The sequence below is a fragment of the Chiloscyllium plagiosum genome, chromosome 30, assembly GCF_004010195.1.
Source record: "Chiloscyllium plagiosum isolate BGI_BamShark_2017 chromosome 30, ASM401019v2, whole genome shotgun sequence".
In the NCBI taxonomy this organism is placed as follows: domain Eukaryota; kingdom Metazoa; phylum Chordata; class Chondrichthyes; order Orectolobiformes; family Hemiscylliidae; genus Chiloscyllium; species Chiloscyllium plagiosum.
The window spans coordinates 37,925,332-37,945,686 of NC_057739.1; the positions used below are offsets into that span (position 1 = coordinate 37,925,332).

The 20,355-nt window shown below is 38.0% G+C and overlaps 1 protein-coding gene across 2 annotated transcripts in view; it reads right to left on the bottom strand.

Annotated features, from left to right (window-relative positions):
- Nucleotides 1-20,355, bottom strand: part of ass1 (argininosuccinate synthase 1) — a 162,714-nt gene that overhangs the window by 73,251 nt on the left and 69,108 nt on the right. For both annotated transcript variants that reach the window (XM_043720419.1, XM_043720420.1), the window contains exons 7-8: nt 3,319-3,389; nt 2,979-3,009 (exon numbers count right to left, since the gene is read on the bottom strand). In XM_043720419.1, coding sequence (XP_043576354.1) covers nt 2,979-3,009; nt 3,319-3,389 — 102 coding nt within the window. The remainder of the gene's footprint in view (nt 1-2,978; nt 3,010-3,318; nt 3,390-20,355) is intronic.

Here is a 20,355-nt window from a genome sequence, read left to right on the forward strand (position 1 = left end):
TATGTTGAGCCTGGTATGCGTTGAATATCAATGTCTGGAAACAGGGGATACAGTATATCCAGTCACCGCCCATCAGATGTGCTCTGAGATGTTGATGCTTGGTGTTCGAGATAGAGGGCTGAAGGAGAAAACAATGAAATAAAGTTTCCAGGTAACTGTTTTGACTTTCAAGTAACTGTTTTGACTTTCAAGGCAGGAATTCTTGGCATCAAGGTTATATTCAGCTGATGGGAAAATAGAAAACTGCATATTAATGAGGCAGTTAAACAACAAATGAAAGGTGATAATAAATGCTAGTGCATGCTAATAGGCTTCTCGCCTTTCAATATTCAGGTGCAGAATGGGACTGTACACTTAATGTAGAGATGCTCCTCACTGTGTTTCCCAACCTTCTCACTATGTTCCACATTGTTCAGGGACTGGGAATATTCTGCTGTCTGACTCAAATGTTATCAGTGGCAGGCTAGAAATTGATGGTAATTTGTGGAGCCATGGCCAGTGGTGGAAGCTTGTGTAAAACATCATAATGAAGCCAGAGGATTGACTTATTTTGATTTTTGGCACTTTTACTTCAGACATATGCTGATCATGCATCCTAACACTGTGCTTATTTGTGCCACACTGATTACACACTAATTCCCACTTTCCTTCAGGAGGTCAGGTCTGCCGGGACAAAGGAGAGTTTGAAGGCTTCTTTGCACGGCCTAGGTGAGCACGCCTGCCTTTTCTGGTACAAAAGGAGTGCTGAAGCCTCTTTGTTACTTGAGGACCTGACAGTTCCCATCTTAATTTTACTGTAGAATCTCCTAAAACCCCTGGAAAACAATGCAAGAGTACAAGTTTTAACTGGGGGTTCCAAATGTGCCTTGGGAGCCACATTAAAATATGTTGACTAAGAAACCCACCTCTTCATGTCAGAACAATCAGATGCTTCCACATCCATCACTGGTACCATCAATAATGGTAGCTGGCACCAAGCAGCAGATTGGAATCACGTTCCCCATGTTTTATTTTTAACCAGAATGGTAAGAAAGTGGCATCATGCTACCACAAGAGTAGATGAGAAGGCTCTCAGGGGAAAGTAAATAATTACATTAGAGTGAAAGGTATGGGATCAGATAAAGAGAGGTGTGAGGAAACATGTATGAGGTGCAAACACCAGCATAAGATATTTGGCCCAAATGGTTTGTTTTTGTGGAGCCTTTGTTATTCTATGTACACCTTTCAGCAGTTAATAATCCTTGTGAAATGGTCAAAGCAGCTATTAATATCTTTCAATAAGAGTCAGTCTCCCATCTGTTCTAACATGACAGGACAACTACATCATTCAGCCTGAGGAAGGGTCAGAGAGAAAAAAAAATTAGTTCTTCCATCCCAGACATTGTCATGGTAAAATATATGGCTATCATGCAAGGAGAGAATTAGATATAATTATGATGGGTAATTTTCCTCTTCTCCACAGTCCGAGAAAGATATTTCCATGGATCAGGCAACTTGTTGGAGTTCTATGCGACTATTTTCCTACCTGACATTTGTCTATATTCTATATAATCCAAGGTGACATCATAGCCAAACCAAACTCTGGTCCCTAGTAGTTATACTCACAGTAGCAAAGACCACCGACTTGTTAGATACAAAAACTTTGGTTGAGTTTCAACTTCTTAACTAAACCTGAAATTTTAAGTTAGCTATAACTGCCAGACTGAGGTTGGCTAACAAGACGCAGAATCAGAGTGATGTGTAACCTTTATAGCCTATTTAATAGCTTCTTTTGAATTGCTCAGCCAAAGCAAGGTATCAATTAATGGTGGGAAAACAATTTGGGGAGTCCAGTAGTTCGCCATCAACTCAGGCAGTTGATCTCTATTATGACAGTATTATTAAATCCCTTGATGGGTTATGGCTTCATTTCAAAAAGCAAACAAAGGAACTCAAAGGCTACAATGAAAGTACAATTTCACTATACATCAGTATGGACAACTTCATATCAAGAATTAAGGTCAGTAAAATAAATATTGGAACTATCATTAAATCATACTGCACAAAAGAAACCTGACAATTGTCACCAGCAAAAAAAAAATAAAAATCAGTAATTCTCTCTCAATTAGGATATATTGTAGACTGATGTGTTTCAAGGCAAGTAAACATCTCAAGGTTGGGATGACATTACAGCATTCAAGTTCATTCTTGTGTTTTGTACTAATACATCAGCTTAGAGGTAAACTCCAAGTCCTCCGATATAGTCTAGATTGAGCATGAGCATATAAACACAAATACAGTTCTTAAACCAAGTGCTTTCCCATGAATTTTTGAAGTGCGGCTGCACAGATCCACAAAGTGCATCACACAGACTGGGATGTAAAAACCGTCCCTAAATGTTTAATGATCAAAAGATAACATGTTACATCATTTGAGTTCAAACTTAACATTGTAAATTTTTCAAGCAAAGTTTCATTAAAGCAAATTGTACTTTCCTCCAGATTATAGAAAACCCATCATTAGCTTCCCCTTTCTAATATAAATGAGTAAACATGCTAGTAAAACCGGATAAAAGCTTGTAGTGAAGACTTGAAAATGGCTAATGGCAATGGAAAAGCCAGTCTATTGGCTGCTACTGCCTTTGAAAATTGTATTAGTTCATGACCTTCGATCAAACAAGACCCTACATTTCACAATGAGAGAAACCACTGCTGCAAGCTGCCAACTTTGAAGCGCTCCTCTGTGAATGTGGCTCATCTGTCTAATTGCTTCTTTATTGTTTCGATGTGACATTGTATTGTACAATGTCACATAGAATGTTTCCCTCCCCATTGATCTCAGCAGCAATAAAAAGCTTTAAAACACAAATGATAATACTACCAGGGCTTGGCCTTGCCATTCCTCCTACCCCCATGAAATTTCAAATTATGGGTCACACACATAACACATTATAACCTTAATGGCATATTTGAAAGTATTTCAATGTCATGATATATTACCTTGGGGTTTTCCAGGATCCCAGACTCATAGCTGTGGGAAAATATAAAAGAAAATTTTAAAAAGTAAACAATGAAATATTTAACATGCAAGAACGAAACAATATTAAGATGACAAGCATTTGAAACATATACATTACTCAGTATGGATTAAAATGAATGCTGGGAATATAAAAATAACAGAAAATTGTTGGAAATATACATTTGGTTTGCCAGTATGAGTCCCATCATCGGGCAGGTTCTAACAAACACTTCATACAAAATATTAAATTGTATGTTCTCTTTCAGATATAAATGGATATTTGTGAAGTCCCAATTTTCACTTCACTATTCAGCATTTTACCTGATATGCATGATGTTAGCATCCATACTCCAAGGGCTTTTGGGAGTAACAGGAACAGGAATGCCGTGTCTCTATAATCGAAAAAAGCAAATTACCAATCATTTGGGATATTTTAAGCCATCATCCACTGTACAATTCTGCTAAATGCAAGTAACATTCTTTACAGTGAAATATTCCTCAATGTTTCTACAATCCAATTACAGACGCAAAAAGTGTTCACGGCAGAAAAGTATTTAAATAATGTTAGTGTCTTCATTTAAAAAAGCAGAGGAATTTCATAAACATTTCACATTTTTGCTAACATTGCAGTGTAATGTTAACAGGTAACAGACCCTAATGAGTTCATTGAAATATCATAATTTCAAGCTTCTATCTTATCTCATAGTCCCCATGGTATATATTATCCCTTGCTGCTGCTTATTTTAGAATTTTACTACTATTTTGAGATCACCACAGAGATCAAACAACAAAAATAATTATAATAAATTATTATAAACTTAAAACACAGAAACAGGCCATTTGATCCAACTGATTCATGTCACTATTTAATATCCTCTCACACCTGACTTCATCTAACCCCATTAACATATTCTTTTAATCTTTTCTCCTTGTAATTATAAAGCTTCCCTCTAAATGCATTTATGTTGCTTGTTCTACCCTCTCCTGACAGCAAGGATTAAATTCAACCATTCTCTGGATAAAGAAATTTCTTCCAAATTCTTTGTTACATAAATACATTGAAGATAATGTTCAACGTGTGCCTGCACTATCTATACTGCACCTAGTCATTTGCTTTTCCATCTTGCAGCACCTTGTAGAACTTTAATTGCTCAAACTGACTGGGCTACTTTTTTTTTGTGGATGGTAGTTTTGACTAATTGTTCGGCATGTGCCATTTCCAGCTGTCAAATTAAGCTCAGCTTTAAAAGCCACACACTGCTCATCAATTTCCCCTCAAGGTTCACTGCTGCGCTGGGAACAAACTAGTAAGAAATGATCAACGAATTAGAGACAAGCTTCAAGACTGAACAAAAGATTACACAGGGGAGCTTAATGTGTGATCAATGCATTAAAGAGGAATCTTCAATTGAATTATTTAATATTTCTGGTACTTCCGAGTCATTTTTATACAAATGTAGGGATAATTTAAGATCCTAAGAGACAATCAATATCGGTTTACAGGGATTGGGGGAGGGGGGAAATGGGAAGAATTATGGGCAGGAGAAGAGACAAAAATGATGCAGAGAAGATGAGTATCTATTCTTGTGAACTGATATGATTTCCCAACCTCCAAGTGCGAGACTCCTCCTTCAGATCATACACAATACACTGAAGCATAGATAACAAACAACATTATGAAGAAATTCATTACTTTAGCCCTAATTATCTCTAATCACCTCAACAGAACAGTACCCCTGGTGACCAGTACCATCAGCTCCTGAAACTCAGTCTTGCAGAAATGCCACCAGCTACTTAGGCCAACATAAAGAAAACTTTAGTATAGAACTTTTCACGTGAAAACAAGCTCCAGCAATGAATAACACTCAAACTACTCAAAACAATGATACTATTCATGGAGATCTGTGTTGAAGTGAAAGAATTAGTTTTTGTTTTCAGAGTAATAAATTCCACTCAAAAAACAAAATATCCTTCCAGAGGCTTTTCTAAACTCACTGAATTTCAAAAACAGGTTTCACTGCTTAGGCATTTCTGAATTTTTTTTAAATATATGGGGAAAGTCAAATAGAGTTTCATACCCTGTTAAAGGTGTAATATTTCCAGCCTGAACATTCTATAAACTAGTTGGTTTGTTTCCTTTGAAATCAAATCAAATTTATTAAATAGAGGTCTCTTCACAAGCTAAAAAAAAAGTGCTACTGGAAAATGTATTCTTAGGAGCTGTGCATCATTTCTCTTCTATTTATGTCATCCACAAATGCAGCCAGGAGGGACGACCGACATTGGTTTTATTTTGGCTGCATTTATGATAAATATCAATGCAAGATGGAGCACTGCAGTGTTCTATGTGGTCTAAGAATTAATAGGTGTTTTGTTTATTGAAATAAGACAAGAAATAATTCCCACAAGAACTGAAATTTCAATATTATCTTATTTTGTATACTCCTCTTTAAAGAGTACACTAGGGGTTTGACTTCTCTTGTTTGCCTCTAAAAATATAGTCAGAAGATGCCGTCCATTTGGGAGTTTCACAGGCCCAGAAAAGGTGACATGTTTCAGAAGCTTTGGCTTCTGAATAAACTGAGTTTGTAAAATCGCAATCCAGTTAAACCTACTTAGATAAACCCATGTACTCAGAACACCAACTATTATTCTATGCTGGTAAGATACCAAGAGTATAACTACACATGCACCGATATATCTAGGTTAGTGTTGAGAACATACAAAATAAAAACTGAACGTTAGGAAGCAAATGCTGGACAGCCAGAGTCGAAGGATGTGGCGCCGGATAAGCACAGCCACTCAGGCAGCATGGGGTGGCGGGGGGGGGGGGGGGGGGGGGGGGGGGGGGGGGGGGGGGCCGACGAGGACGAGGACGAGGACGAGGAGGACGAGGACGAGGACGAGGACGAGGAGGACGAGGACGAGGACGAGGACGGTCGACTTTTTGGGCATTTTCTGATTTTGATTTGTCTGACAACAGACTACACTGAGAAACCTTTAGTTTACAAAGCTTAGTGCAATACACATGACATTTACCCACTTAGTAACAATTTATTTTATAATCAGTTTTACCTTGTTACATCAACATCCAGATAAAGTTATTATCACTGCTTAAGAAGAATAAGTAGTCAAACTTCAGGTCCAAATTTGTTCAAAATTTTAAGATTCAAATTTCAAGGTTCTACATTCCAAATTAGGTCATTATGTAAATACATACACATCTATATTCATTTTTGGTACATAAAAATTCTTCATTCAATCAAAATTGTATCAGAGTTCTACACAAAGTTAATTTAGGCACCAAAACAGCTTAATTGTAAAGTCTATTGTCAGTGGATGAGATCTACAGTTATTTTGGAAATGGTTGGAGGGGCTGAGTATCGGGAGAAGCTGAATTTACTGGGGCTATTTTCCCTGGAGTTGGAAGCTGAGGGGTTTATAAAATCATGAGAGAGTCAGGGGCAGACGTGAGTATGATAGCCATCACCAAGGAGAAGTGGCTAGAAAAACTGAAAGGTCTGAAGTGGCTAAATCATCTGGACCAGAGTTCTGAAGGAAATAACTGATGAGATACTGTAGGCATTAGTGGTGATCTTTCAGGAATCACCGGAGTCAGGAAGGGTCCCAGAGGAAAGGAAAAATTGCTAATGTAAGTCCCCTGTTTAAGAAGGGAGTAAGGCAAATAATGGGAAATTATAGGCCGATTAGCCTGACCTCAGCCATTGGTAAGATTTCGGAGTCCATCGTGAAGGATGAGATTTTTGAATATTTGAAAGTGCATGGTAAAATAGGGCAAAGTCAGCATTGGTTCATCAAGGGGAGGTTCGGCCCAACAAATCTGTTAGAATTATTTGAGGAGGTAACAAGCAGGTTAGACCACAAAGAGCCAATGAATGTTATCTACATGGACTTCCAGAAGGTGTTTGACAAACTGCTGCATAGGAGGCTGCTAAGTAATATAAGAGCCTATTGCGTTAGAGGCAAGGTAGTAGCATGGATAGAAGCTTGGCTGTCTGGCAGAAAGCAAGAGTGGGGACAAAAGGGTCTTTCTCAGGGTGGCAGCCGGTGACAAGTGATGCTGTGTTGAGACCACATCTTTTCACTTTATGCATTAATGATCTAGATGAAGGAACTGAGAGCATTCTGGCTAAGTTTGCAGATGATACAAAGATAGTTGGAGGGACAGGTAGCATTGAGGAAGCAGGGAGGCTGCAGAAGAATCTAGACAGGTTAGGAGAGTGGGCAAAAAAGTGGCAGATGGAATACAACATAGGGAAGTGAGAGGTCTTGGCACTTTGCACTTCTAAATGGGGAGAAAATTCAGAAATCTTAAGTACAAAGTGACTTAGGATATCTCGTCCAGAATTCCCTTAAGGTTAACTTGCAGGTTAAGTTGGTAGTTAGGAAGGCAAATGCAGTGTTGGCATTTATTTCGAGAGGGATACAGTATAAAAGCAGGGATGGACTTCTGAGGCTTTATAAAGCTGCGGTCAGACCACGTTTAGAGTATTATGAGCAATTTTGGGCCACATACCTGAGGAAGGACGTACTGGCCCTGGAGCGGGTCCAGAGAAGGTTCACAAGAATGATCGCAGGACTGAAAGGCTTAACATAGGAGGAATGTTTGAGGGCTCTGCATCTATCCTCAGTGGAGTTTAGAAGGATGAGGGGGGAATCTAGTTGAAACTTACAGAATATTGAACCAGCTGAACAGATAGGACATTAGGAAGATGTTTCCATTAGCAGAGAGACTAGGACCAGATGGCACAGCCTTAGAGTAAAAGAAAGACCCTTTAGAACAGAGATGAGGAGAAACTTCTTTAGCCAGAGAGTGGTGAATCTATGTAATTCATTGCCACAGAAGGCTGTGGAGGCCAGGCCATTGAGTATAATTAAGACAGAGATAGATAGGTTTTTGATTGTCAAGGGGATCAAAGGATACAGGGAGAAAGCAGGAGAATAGGGTTGAGAAACTTATCATCTATGATTGAATGGCAGAGCAGACTCTATGGGCCGAATGGTTTAATTTCTCATATTTCTTACTGTCATAGGAGGGGCATGGGTAGGGTAAATAGACAAGGTCTTTTCCCTGGGATGGGGGGAATCCACAACTACAGCGCATAGATTTAACGTGAAAGGGGAAAGATCTAAAAGGAATCTATGTATGGAATGAGCTGCCAGAGGAAGCGGTGGAGACTGGTACAATTACAACATTTAAAAGGCATCTGGATGGTACATGAATAGGAAGCATTTCAAGGAATATGGGCCAAATGCTGGCAAATGGGACTAGATTTATTTAGGATATCTGTTCAACATGGACAAATTGGACCAAAGGATTGATTTCCGTGCTGTAAATCTCTGGGACTCTATGGTTAAATGGTCAATTTTAGGGCAAAAGCATGAGAAGATAAATGTTATGAATGAATGCTAGAATGTTTCCACTAATTGGCACTAATAGGGTGCAATAATCTTACTGCCATGAGTGGTTAGAAATATACATTTTTGAAAAAGGAAAACTGAAGAGTTTCTGAACTACTGAAACAACCAAGTTGACCCACAGAGGGATGGGTCTTGGATCGACAAAATTGTTTTACTTTCTCCATGTTTCAAAAATAGTGGTCTAATAGAAACCATTCTAAACCATTCCAAACCCTATTCCAGGTGTCTTGATTGTCAGTTTAGGACTCCCATGCTATTGCAAGCAGAAATGATATTTCAGAGCAATACAGAAATGAAATAGAACCATCTTCAACAAATAGCACAGAAGCAATAAAGTGACCTGATAGCAGTCACTAAGGAAATGTTCTGCTTTTAAGGGATGCATTCATGGTAGAAATGTTTTTTTCTCCCTACAATTTAAACTGGAAAGACTCATGATTCATATTCATTTTCCCCTCAGCTATGTTTATTTGTTTAGTTCAAATTAAAGGAAGTGTAATTCTCTCAGTAGATGTCCACGTTTGCATTCCTACCACTAACTCTCTTAATCTAAAATATACATGTGAAAACTCATGAAAAGTGGATCTTTGATGTTACTAGAACAATATATGTTGTGATTTATATCAGCGCTGATCAATGACAATGGAATAGACAGCACCATAGTTTACAGGAGAGCCTTGTGATTTAAGCTTCAGTGGGTCTCACTAGTTTGAAAGACTGCATAACTCACTTGCCGTTATGGGTCGTTTGCACTCATGAACTCACTTCTATAATAAACTGCTGCTGTCAGTAATATCCTATAGGTTTGTTCTAGAATAAACATGAAAAGATAAGGTCAATAATGGCTAATGAGTGGTTAATGAGTTATGGTTGGACAAATGCAGTTATGTATTATTGTTCTTCAACAATAAATGTTAAATTAGTAGCTATTTACCTGACGCTTTTACCTGGACTAAATGTTTCTTCCCTCAAGCAGTTCTGTATCAGCCCTGAGCAGTGTCAACAGGTTACCCACTGTTACAAAGTGTCTTCCTCATGTCACAAGAAGATGGAGCAATCGTTAATGCTTGAGCAACCAAGCCATTGAATGGTTCATTAGGTTTCAAGAGGTTGTTTTTTCATTGAATGCCTTTTAGCTTCAATGGGTTGTTATCATTAGCACAGGGTGCAGCCCCAAAGTGGTGGTCTCAGACCTATGTTAGATATAGTCTGGGGCAAAGACTGTTAGCAGTTGCTTCCACTCTTTTTGCTTATTGAAAACTGAAACATCCAATTTCTGTAATTTTCATTTGTTCTATGTTTTGTAGGCAATGTGGAGTGTTGTAATCTATAGGCATTAAACATTTCATAAACTCCATGGGCATTTTGCATTTCAAAAGAAAATTCAAATAACTGCAAAATAAAACAAACTGGAAATTACAATGAAGGTGAGTAATAGGAAACACTGAATTTTCATAAATGTATTTGAATGCATGAATTCATGATTTTAAAAGACCTTAAAATTTGCATTCGCAAATTAAATTTTCTTTTTCCTCTCACATTTACTCTTTAAAACAGTGGACTATACTTCAAATTAACTCATTATTCATGAAATCCTTTGTGACATTCTGGAAAGACAGAAGACACTATAGAAATGAAAATTCTTTATTAGAAAAATGATTTTTTTTCAAGAAGGATTTGTACATTTTAATTGTATTTCTGTTAATAGAAAAATTAGTTAAATAACAAATGTGCAAGTTTAGCTCTACTATTTGGCATTCATAATTTTTTTCCTGTGCAACTTTATGCACTGTTTTCATTTCACAATATGCTAGACAGAACACAGACAAAAATTATTATAAGCTTCAAGTGCAAATTAAAAGGTAAATTTAATTAAAATTGCAAGTTGGTTGGCAGACAAAAACCTCTCCTGCACTGAAAATTATCAAGTGTGGAGTCAGATTGCTTCAATTAAAATTATTGCTGGATATTTTTAGAAGTTTTTTTTTTAAAGAATGCTTTTTCTTCATTCCTCTAACTCCAATTTCCCTTTCTCTTTCAAGTTTTTGTATGTGATTGACATCAAATCCAATATTCTAACTGACAATTGCTGATTGAGACTCTGCATTTCTCACATACAATTTTTAACCTGATTGTTTAAAGGAGATGTAAAGTTGCTTGCCTGGTTCACATACATCCCAAAGATTTCATAGAAGGTATGGCCCTTTTTGGATCATCAGCCAACAATAACTTGCCATGCAAAAGCACGGTTTTCAGGCAAGTGCAAATGCAAAGCTGTTTTTCAGGGTAAAATAAATTCTTTTTAATTGGAATGCTTCTCCTATATTCCAGGAAACCACATGTAATACAGCAGTCATTCATTCCATTGCCATAAATTCATTGTGCAGTGCTCCAAACATGAATTTTATTTTTTCAAGGATGGCAAGACCAGCCTTTTGTTAAATTTCTGCAGACAAGAACTTCTTAAATTATAATTTTGTCAGTAAAGATTCTAGTATCTCATGGATCTGCATCATGCATTAAACTAAACTTTATAGGCTAAAACATTAAGATAATACAGATTTGAATTTTTCAGACTGTAATATTTATCTGAATGTACACATTACCTACTCATTATCTGATAATAATATAAGCATTGCATTACACCTAGGCCATCACACAATGATTTCTCCATTTATCTCATTTATGCTAGCAACTCTTCAATCAATACTAAGAATGTTCAGAATAGGGATTAATGGGCACCCTTCTTGTGATTTTCCATTCTTGAAGCAAGTGAACACACCCACAAATCAATCTGCACCTTGACAAATATGGTTTATTTCCATGAGAATGTATTTTGAACATTGTTCCTATTCTGCTTAATTAAATGCAGTAAACAAAAAACACAAAAAAAAAGCAGGAGTAGATTCTTTGGCCCCTCCAGCCTGTTCCGCCATTCAATACGTTAACCGCTGATTTGATTGGAACTCTCCACTTTCCTACCTGCTCTCCATGACTCTTGACACCAACGTTGATCAAAAGTCTGTCTAACTCAACTTTAAATATATTTAATGACATATCCACCACTGCTTTTCGTATGAGTAAATATCAAAATCTAACAACATTCTGAGAGACAAATTCTGATTTTAGCCTTAAATTGGAGATCCATTACTTTTTAAACCATGCCCCTAGTTCTAGATTCACCATGTGGCGTAACTTCCTATTGGTTCTCCTAATGCAGCCCCCTCAAAATCTTGTAAGTTTCATTGAGATTACATCTCAGCCTTTGAAACTGAGTTTGGGCCTGGCCTGCTCTATCTTTCCAGTCAGTCAAACAGTCTGATTTTATTTATTATTGTCACATGTACCTCGTGAAAGGTTTTGTTTTATACATAGTACAGGCAGATCATAACATGCAATGATCCTAGGGCGATTGAATAGAGTGAGGAATACAAAGTGGGACTACAAAGTTACAGTTTATAAATTAATAAGAAAAAGCTCCAGAAAGAGTAGGCTTGAGGTGTGAAAAAGGAAGATACATTGACTGCATAAATTTAAGAAACACATGTTAAGGAGCAAATCAGTTGCATTAGCAGCACATTGAGTCTAAAGAATAAACAAGATGACATCAAGTGAATGGAGAAGCTTGCCAGAAAGAAACCAAGTGAACAACAAAATGTAAAGTAGAACCAGAGTGACCCTTCAGTGAGGCTCAAACATCTGTAAGGTTATTGATGAGGGTAAAAGGGTTGACTCTTTCATTCTGATAGGAGTAATAAAACCATTTCAAATAGTTCTTGTATAACAGAAAATGGCATATGTTGTTGTTCCTTTTTGTGTAATAAACTTTAATGTTATTTTGTTAAACATCCATAAACATCCTCTTGTTCAGTGACTGCCCACCACAGTGATCAAATTCAAAAACAAAACAAATGGGGGGGGGGGGTCTTTCAGGATTAGAACTTGGTTGAATTTAACAGGAATCTATGAATCATTTGAAGCATATACATTGGAGGACCTGATGATAAAACTGGGAGAATTGTTGTAAAGTATATTACATAGATTGGAATTTCAAAATGGCTTGATTGTTGATGACATTTTTCAGAGTAAAAAATGTAATTGGAGAATCGACGTTTTGGGCATAAGCCCTTCTTTCAGGCTTATGCCCAAAACGTCGATTCTCCTGTTCCTTGGATGCTGCCTGACCTGCTGCGCTTTTCCAGCAACACATTTTCAGCTCTGATCTCCAGCATCTGCAGTCCTCACTTTCTCCCCTAAAAAATGTAATTGTCAATTATTTTAAACCTTTGACCAAGGCCAAACTAGAAAAATTAGTGGATGAATTGTAGATTGAAAGAAAAACAGGATGTTGGAAGCATGAGAAGTTTAAAGTAATTGTCCAGTAATTAAAATAAGGAGAGAAATCTGAAATTGATATGTCATCACTAGAAGTATCTAAAATTAAGTTAGAAACGAAAGAAAAAATTGAAACAGAAGATAAAGGAGAAGAAAAGAGAAATTAAAAATGTAGTGAGTGAAGAGTAATGGACAAAGAAGAAAAAAAAAAAATGGAGAAATGGAAGTAAGAAAACTTGGATCAGCAAAAGAAGAGAAAGAATGGCAAAGAGAAATGGAAAAACAGGACATTGAAAAAGAGAAATTTTACCATCCTTAACTCCCTTAGTTAGCTACAGATGGTGTATCCTTTCCATCGAGACTTTCTTTCTTAATATCTGTATCTTTATTGAAAGTTATGAGGTAACTCCTTAAATGTCTGCCAATAATTCTCGATCATTTTATCTTATTTTCCCAGCCCACTTCAGCCATATTTGTCTGTGTACTTTTGCAATTTGCTTAAAAGTTTAAGACCAATTTTGTTCACCTTCAAATAAAAAAGATATTCTATCACGTTATGATACCTCTTGCCTAGAGAATCCATTACTGTTAGATAATTAATGAATCCTGTATCGTTACACATTACAAAGTCCAATAAAGTTTCCTCTTGGTTAGTTCCAAAATGTAGTGTTCTATGAAACTGTCCGGAATATATTATGAATTCATCCTCCATGTTACCTTTTGCCATTTTAATTTGTCCAAACTGTGTGAAAATTAAAATTATCCATGGTTAATGCAATACCTTTCATATAACCCCACATTGTTCTTGATCTACACTCAGAAAACAAAAGCACCAGTGTTGATCAAATCTTTTCTGTACAGGCAGTTGAATTAACTACTGCCACATCTTCCACAATACCAACTACAACCATGTGGTTTTTCACAAACAGCATTATTTAGCATGTATAAAATCAAGACATCTTTAGCCAGTAAGAAAGTAAATAGGGTAATGGCAGATCAAACTATGTTTCTGGCAGTTTATTCAAGCAATGATTATTCAAATCAAATGCTCAGTCATTCATTCTCTACTGTTGTGTATTAAGATGTTATAAAAATTTTAATTGAGAAAATACATGGCAGCTTTGCATAAATTTAAAAATTGGCAGATCATTAGAAATTAAGAATGCTATTTCAACTCCTTAGCAAGAAATATTAATTTTAATCCCCAGTGATGGTAGTTTATGGTTATTTTCAGTGAACTATGTAATTTTCAGTGTGCTGAAAACAGGGCAAGAATCTCGTTGTGATGTTGATTCCTTGCAAACTGGACACTTCTACCGTGAAGCAAGACAAAAACTTTTGCCAATGGCATCTTGAACAAAAAGATGCCACGTATGTGCATCTTGCGAGCGCATTTACATCACAATTGTGATACTTTTTACATCAAACCACCAGCATCTGGCATCTATGCTTACTCATGAAGTTAAAGCTTTTGGACTGAGGTTTCAAAGACTAAATACCATCCAAGGAGGAGAGCTGAGTTTAAAAAAAAAAGGTGGCAAATTTAATCATTGTAGAAGGTGAGCTCAGAGTAAGCAACTTTGACCAGAACAGTTAATGTTATGTCATGGTACAACATTCCAATTCATCATCATCATCATCATCATTGGCAGCCCCTTGCAGACAAGGATAACCCTCTTCCATTCTCAGGGGCAGTGTATAGGTGGCTGTACAGTCTGATGCAGCTTCTGCAAGCACTGTTACATTTGGGACAAAAGGTGGTCGCAGGAAGGAATAGATGAGATGTTGGTATGGCAGCATGCTCCTTACATGGAGAGTTGCCATTGGGTAAAGGCAGAAGCCAGGCAAAAACAAAGTGCTCAACGCCTTTCTGGATGCTCTTCAGTGATTCCCAGGTGTTTGTAGGAATGCCATACTTGGCCAGTGAGGCCTTGAGGGCATCAATGAAGCGCTTCCTCAGTCCACCTAGGGCTCGCCTGCCATTTCAGAGCTGGGGAGTCTTATGTCGGTCATACAGACAATGTGCCCGGTCCATTGCAGCAGATCAAGGAAGGGTCAGTGCCTCGATACTGGGGATATTGGCTTGGTTGAGGACGCTGGTGTTGGTGCGTTTTTCTTCCCAGCATATTCACAGGGTCTTGTGCAGCCAGCGTTGGCCGTACTGCTCCAACACCCTTAGGTGCCTGCTATAGACAGTCCATGTCTCAGAGCCATATAGGAGGGCTGGAACCACCACGGCTCTGTAAACCATGGGCTTGGTGTTGAATCAGATGTTGTTGTCCTCAAACACCCTCTTCCTTAGGCAGCTGAAGGCTGCGCTATCAAACTGAAAGCGGTACTGGATCTCTCCTTCAATAGCCACTTTAGCACAGGTATTGGAAATGGTCAATATTCTATAAGGTCCCCCATGGACCTTGATGATTAGGGTTCTTTCCACATTGCTGGGCCAGGTTAGTGGAGGACCTTTGTCTTGAATGTTCAGGGTGAGACCCGTGCTCTCGTATGCCTCCATAACGGTGCTGACAATGTTCTGGAGTACATCCTTTGAGATTGTACATACGTAAGCATCATCTGTGTACTGCAGCTCAATGACATTGATTGGGGTGACTGGTTTTGTCTCGAATGCGGCAGAGGTTGAATAATTTCCCACAGGTGCTGTAAGATAGCTCCACTCCAATGGGGAACTTGTCGGCGGTGAGATGAAGCATTGTAGCGAGGTAGATCGAGAACGGTGTTGGGGTGATGACACAGCTCTGCTTGACATCGCTCCAAACAAGAAATGGGTCAGTGGTGGGGCCATTTGTCATTACCACAACTTCCATATCATTGTGGAGTAGACGAAGGATGGGGAAAAACGTCATGGTGCAACCAAAGCAGAGAAGGATGCTCCATAATGCTTCCCGATTGACAGTGTCAAAGGCCTTTGTAAGGTGGAAGAAGGCCCTGTACAGGGGTAGGCTCTTTTCTCTGCATTTCTCCTGCAGCTGTCGTGTGGTGAATATCATTTCCGTTGTGCCCCTCCGCGGCTGACAGCTGCACGGCAATTCCAGGAGACGTTCCTCAGCCACAGAGGAGACAGTTAAGGAGGACCTTGGCAATGACTTTTCAAAATATTGACAGCAGGGAGATTCCCCTGTAGTTACCAAGTCAGATTTGTTCCCTTTTTTGAAAAATGCACAAGATTGTGAGATCTCAGAGCTCTCCTGGGATGTTCTCCTTCCAGATAAGGCAGACAAGAGCACTTAGCTGCAGCAGGAGCTCTTTGCCTCTGCACTTCAATGCCTCAGCAGGGATACTGTCTGCTCCAAAAGTCTTGTTGCTCTTAAGCTGGTGGACGGCCTTCTCTACTTCGTGCAGGACTACGGTTTGCTGAGCTTGTTTCAAAACAGTGGTAGCGTGGTCCAGTTAGGAATGGAACAATGATGGGATAATGAAGAGCCTGCTCCTGCTCCTAAAAAGGTTTTGTAGACCTCCATAAAGCCCTTCTATTGGTATACTGAGTGGACTTCTCATGTACCTTTGCAACCTCCTGCACCACTTGGCATTTTTTGGCATGGTTTTTCAATGGATCAAACGTTTTGCAAAGAATTGTATTTTCAGTTCCATTCTTGACTGGATATCTATACAATTCTTTTGTATACAATGCTGTTCATTGATAGAACATTAGCTTTTCCGATTGGATTGTTTTACTTCTCTGTGCTCATTTCTATTACTTCCTTAATAACAAGCCACCTGTAATATTGGTCTATTGGGAAAGGACTGGTTTGGGATATGTTTTTCCTTTAGCATTAATAGCTTTATGTTGGTGGCAAGAGTACTACATGAGCATGCTGCTGGCTACACTGAATATCCTTTGATAGCCTTATTCAATAAAATCTATTGATCTTAATTTTGAAAGCTTCAGCTGACCTAGTATTCACAGCCTTTGGGGAAAGGGAGTTCCAGAATCTTACTACTCTTTGAACTGCTTCCTGATTACATTCTCAATGCCTGGCTCTAATTTTAAGATTATGCCACCTTGTTCCAGTTTGCCTATAATGCTTTTGGAATTTTATATACCTTGATCAGAGTACCCTTCAACTTTTTATACTCTAGGGAACACAAACCAAGTTTATCTAACCAGGCTACATGATTTAACTCCCAGTATGATTCTGGTGAGCATAAACTGCACCCTCTCCAAGATTAACATTCCTTCTGAGGCGAGATATTGCAATTGAATTCAGTACTCCAGGTTGGGGATATGGTAGTGTGCAAAAGACAAGTCAGCATGACTGGATAAAATTTTCTCATACGCTTATGGATTTATTGTGCATCGATATTCATTAAATTAAATTCAACCACATTGTATCTCATTATCATTCCACAGCCTGTTTTCTTATTCTGCCCTCGCTTTTAAAAATGCTACTGAGTTCTAAACCAGTAAGACTATTGCTAAAAATTGAATTGAGTTAGGCATATGATTGCATAAAGCATCCTCCTTCTTCAAAGTTCAAACTGTGTCAGCAAACATTTCTTTCACTTGTCAGATCTGTCAATCTTATCCCTGATATTAAATTTATTTTAATCATGTTTCACCAAAGGTTGCCTCAATAATCCATTACCCATTTCTACACAGTTAATAAATTTCTACTCAATGTATCATTTCCTTTTCTAAAAAGCTACATTATATCTTACCAATAATGTCAGTTCTTCGCCTAGCTCAGTCGAACTATCTTTGTCAAATATTTCTACACTCTCCTAGTTCTTTCTCTTGTCCATCTTCTGCTTGCAGCCATGTTGTATAGTTCAGTATATTTGCCTTCAAGTAATTTATAAACATTCAATATTAGAAATTTATGGAAAATATTTTCATTAATTAGTTGACAGAAAACCAATGTATGTTCTTCAACGCAATAATAGAATGCTCTTACTATAAGGCTTAATAACTTGAAAGTCTTGTAACGAAGTTGAATCAGACATGTCAGCAATTTTTTCTTAGAAAATAATGGCTATTTGAGAATGATTACTGATATAGTCTCGATGGTTTTTGAATTATGTACACCTTTGAGTGAGTTACAACCTATAATCGATCACTGATATATTGCTTATATAGAAAATAATGGATGTCCAAAAGTGACTGCAAGGCAGTGAGTGAATTCTAGGGTACAGCTACTAAACAGGAAGAAAAGCTTTAGCAATTTATTCTAATTAACTAAAATATCAGCATTGAAATCATTATTGCTTATACCCTGCATAATCATATATATATATATATATATATATATATACATACACACACAAACACACACACACTATTGGGCAGTTTGCATTTTGGGCTCAGCACTCTGTAGACTAGATAGATGATGATGGGCACCTTGGAGATAGAATTGTACTCCCTATCTGTTTGGCTCAATGGCAGATTGGGACGTGGGAAGGAGGCAAGGGCATGTAGCTGCAGCAGGAGCTCTTTGCTGACCGCTATCCTTGATTGGACAGGACAGCCACTTAATTGACTGTCTCATTTAAAATCACCCTCAGGTTTACTCCACCAACATATCTAGGTGTAAGCTCTGTTTCATCCCAACATCAAGGTCAAAACCAGAGAACAAAAGTTCTACCCAATGAAAACCACTGAAAATGAGTACTTCTAACGTAATCACTGTAGTTTGAGAAATCAATGAGAAATTTTGCATTTACTACATTTCAACTAATACTTAAGAAACAGATTACAAAATATTAATTTGCATTCATACAGTGCCTTTAACTCTGTAAGACATGTCAAGACATTTCAGATGTGTCATGAAACAATGTTTGGTATTGAGTTACATAAGGAGAAATTAGGACAGGTGCATGAAAGCTGGATCAAAATACTATGTTAAAGCGAGAGAGAGAGAGAAATACTATGTTAAAACGAGAGCGAGAGCGCGAGAGAGCGACCGAAAGAGCAGCTTCCAGAACTTAGGGCCAGGAATGTGAAGGCACAACTACTGAAAGTAAAGTACTTGCAAGCCATCAGCATTGAAGCAGCACAGCTATGAACAGGATATAGAGCTTGGACGAATTATAGAGGATGAAAGGAGAATGGCCATGAAGGGTTTAGAAAACAAGGATGAGAGAGTTTTAAAATATGGGCATTGCCAGAGCAGCGTTATCTGTCATTACAATGGGTGACAGACAAGACAGTTTTGCTGTGAGTTAAGATACGGGCAGTCGAGTTTTGAATGAGCTCTCAGTTTATGCCAATTGGAAGATATTTGATTATCTAAAACAGCATTGGAATTGTCAGTTCTGAAGAGTCGGACCAGACTAGAAACATCAACTCCTGTTTCTCTCTCCACACATGTCGCCAGACCTAACTAGTTTCTCCAGCATTCTCTATGCTTGTTTCAGATTTCCAGCATCTTCAAGATTTTAATTTTATTTACTGCAACGGTCAGGTTGAGAAGCAAAGGCATGAATGAGGATTTCAACAGCAAATGAACTGTGACAGGGTAGAAAGGCAATGTTATGGAAATGAAAGTAATCTTGTGGCAGAGCAGATGCGTGGTACTGAACTCACTCCATATTGAATACAACATCAAGAATAAAAAAAAAATTCTGGTTCAGCAATGGCGAGAGGGATAAATACACAATTTGTGGTGTGTGCTAAACTCTTCCCAATAATCAGTTAAAGGAAACTAACCAATAGGTTATTTACAATATATTATAGGTTTTGAATATGGCATAACAAAAAAAAAGTATCCTTTCCCTCACCCTAATCAAAATGCAATTTGAAGTTAATATTGAACATCTTTATTCCCATAAATGAAATTATTAACTGCTTGTAATTTTTATTATCAATTGTCAAGTTGTCAGATATTTTTAAGTATCTGATGCAATGTGTGTTCAGATTGTTGGCAGAATTCATGGGTTTAAGTCAAAAAACAGCTAAGGCTACAGTGAAATTGAAGAGAACATTTTTCAGATGACAAAAAGTATTTGATACGTGGGAACGATCAGATTTAGCGGAGTTCTTTTTCATTACAATTGTTAAGGTATGAATGTGAAATTTGCATGGTGAAGGTGCATCAGCATATCAAATAAATTTAAAAATTAAAAGTACAATAATAAAAGTAAATATTATTTAAGAAACCTACATACATTTCTGTACAATGTTATTAATGTATTACTGTAGCAACTGAAAACTAATGGAAATGGGTTGTAAGTTTGCTTGCTGAGCTGGAAGGTTCATTTTCAGACATTTCGTCACCATATGAGGTAACATCATCAGTTATGGAAATGTGGAATTTTTGTGAAAGGTACAAGAAAGACAGGCAATACATTTTGTGGGCGGCACGGTGGCACAGTGGTTAGCACTGCTGCCTCGCAGCGCCAGAGACCCGGGTTCAATTCCCGCCTCAGGCGACTGACTGTGTGGAGTTTGCACATTCTCCCCGTGTCTGCGTGGGTTTCCTCCGGGTGCTCCGGTTTCCTCCCACACTCCAAAGATGTGCAAGTCAGGTGAATTGGCCATGCTAAATTGCCCGTAGTGTTAGGTAAAAGGGGTAAATGTAGGGGTATGGGTGGGTTACGCTTCGGCGGGTCGGTGTGGACTTGTTGGGC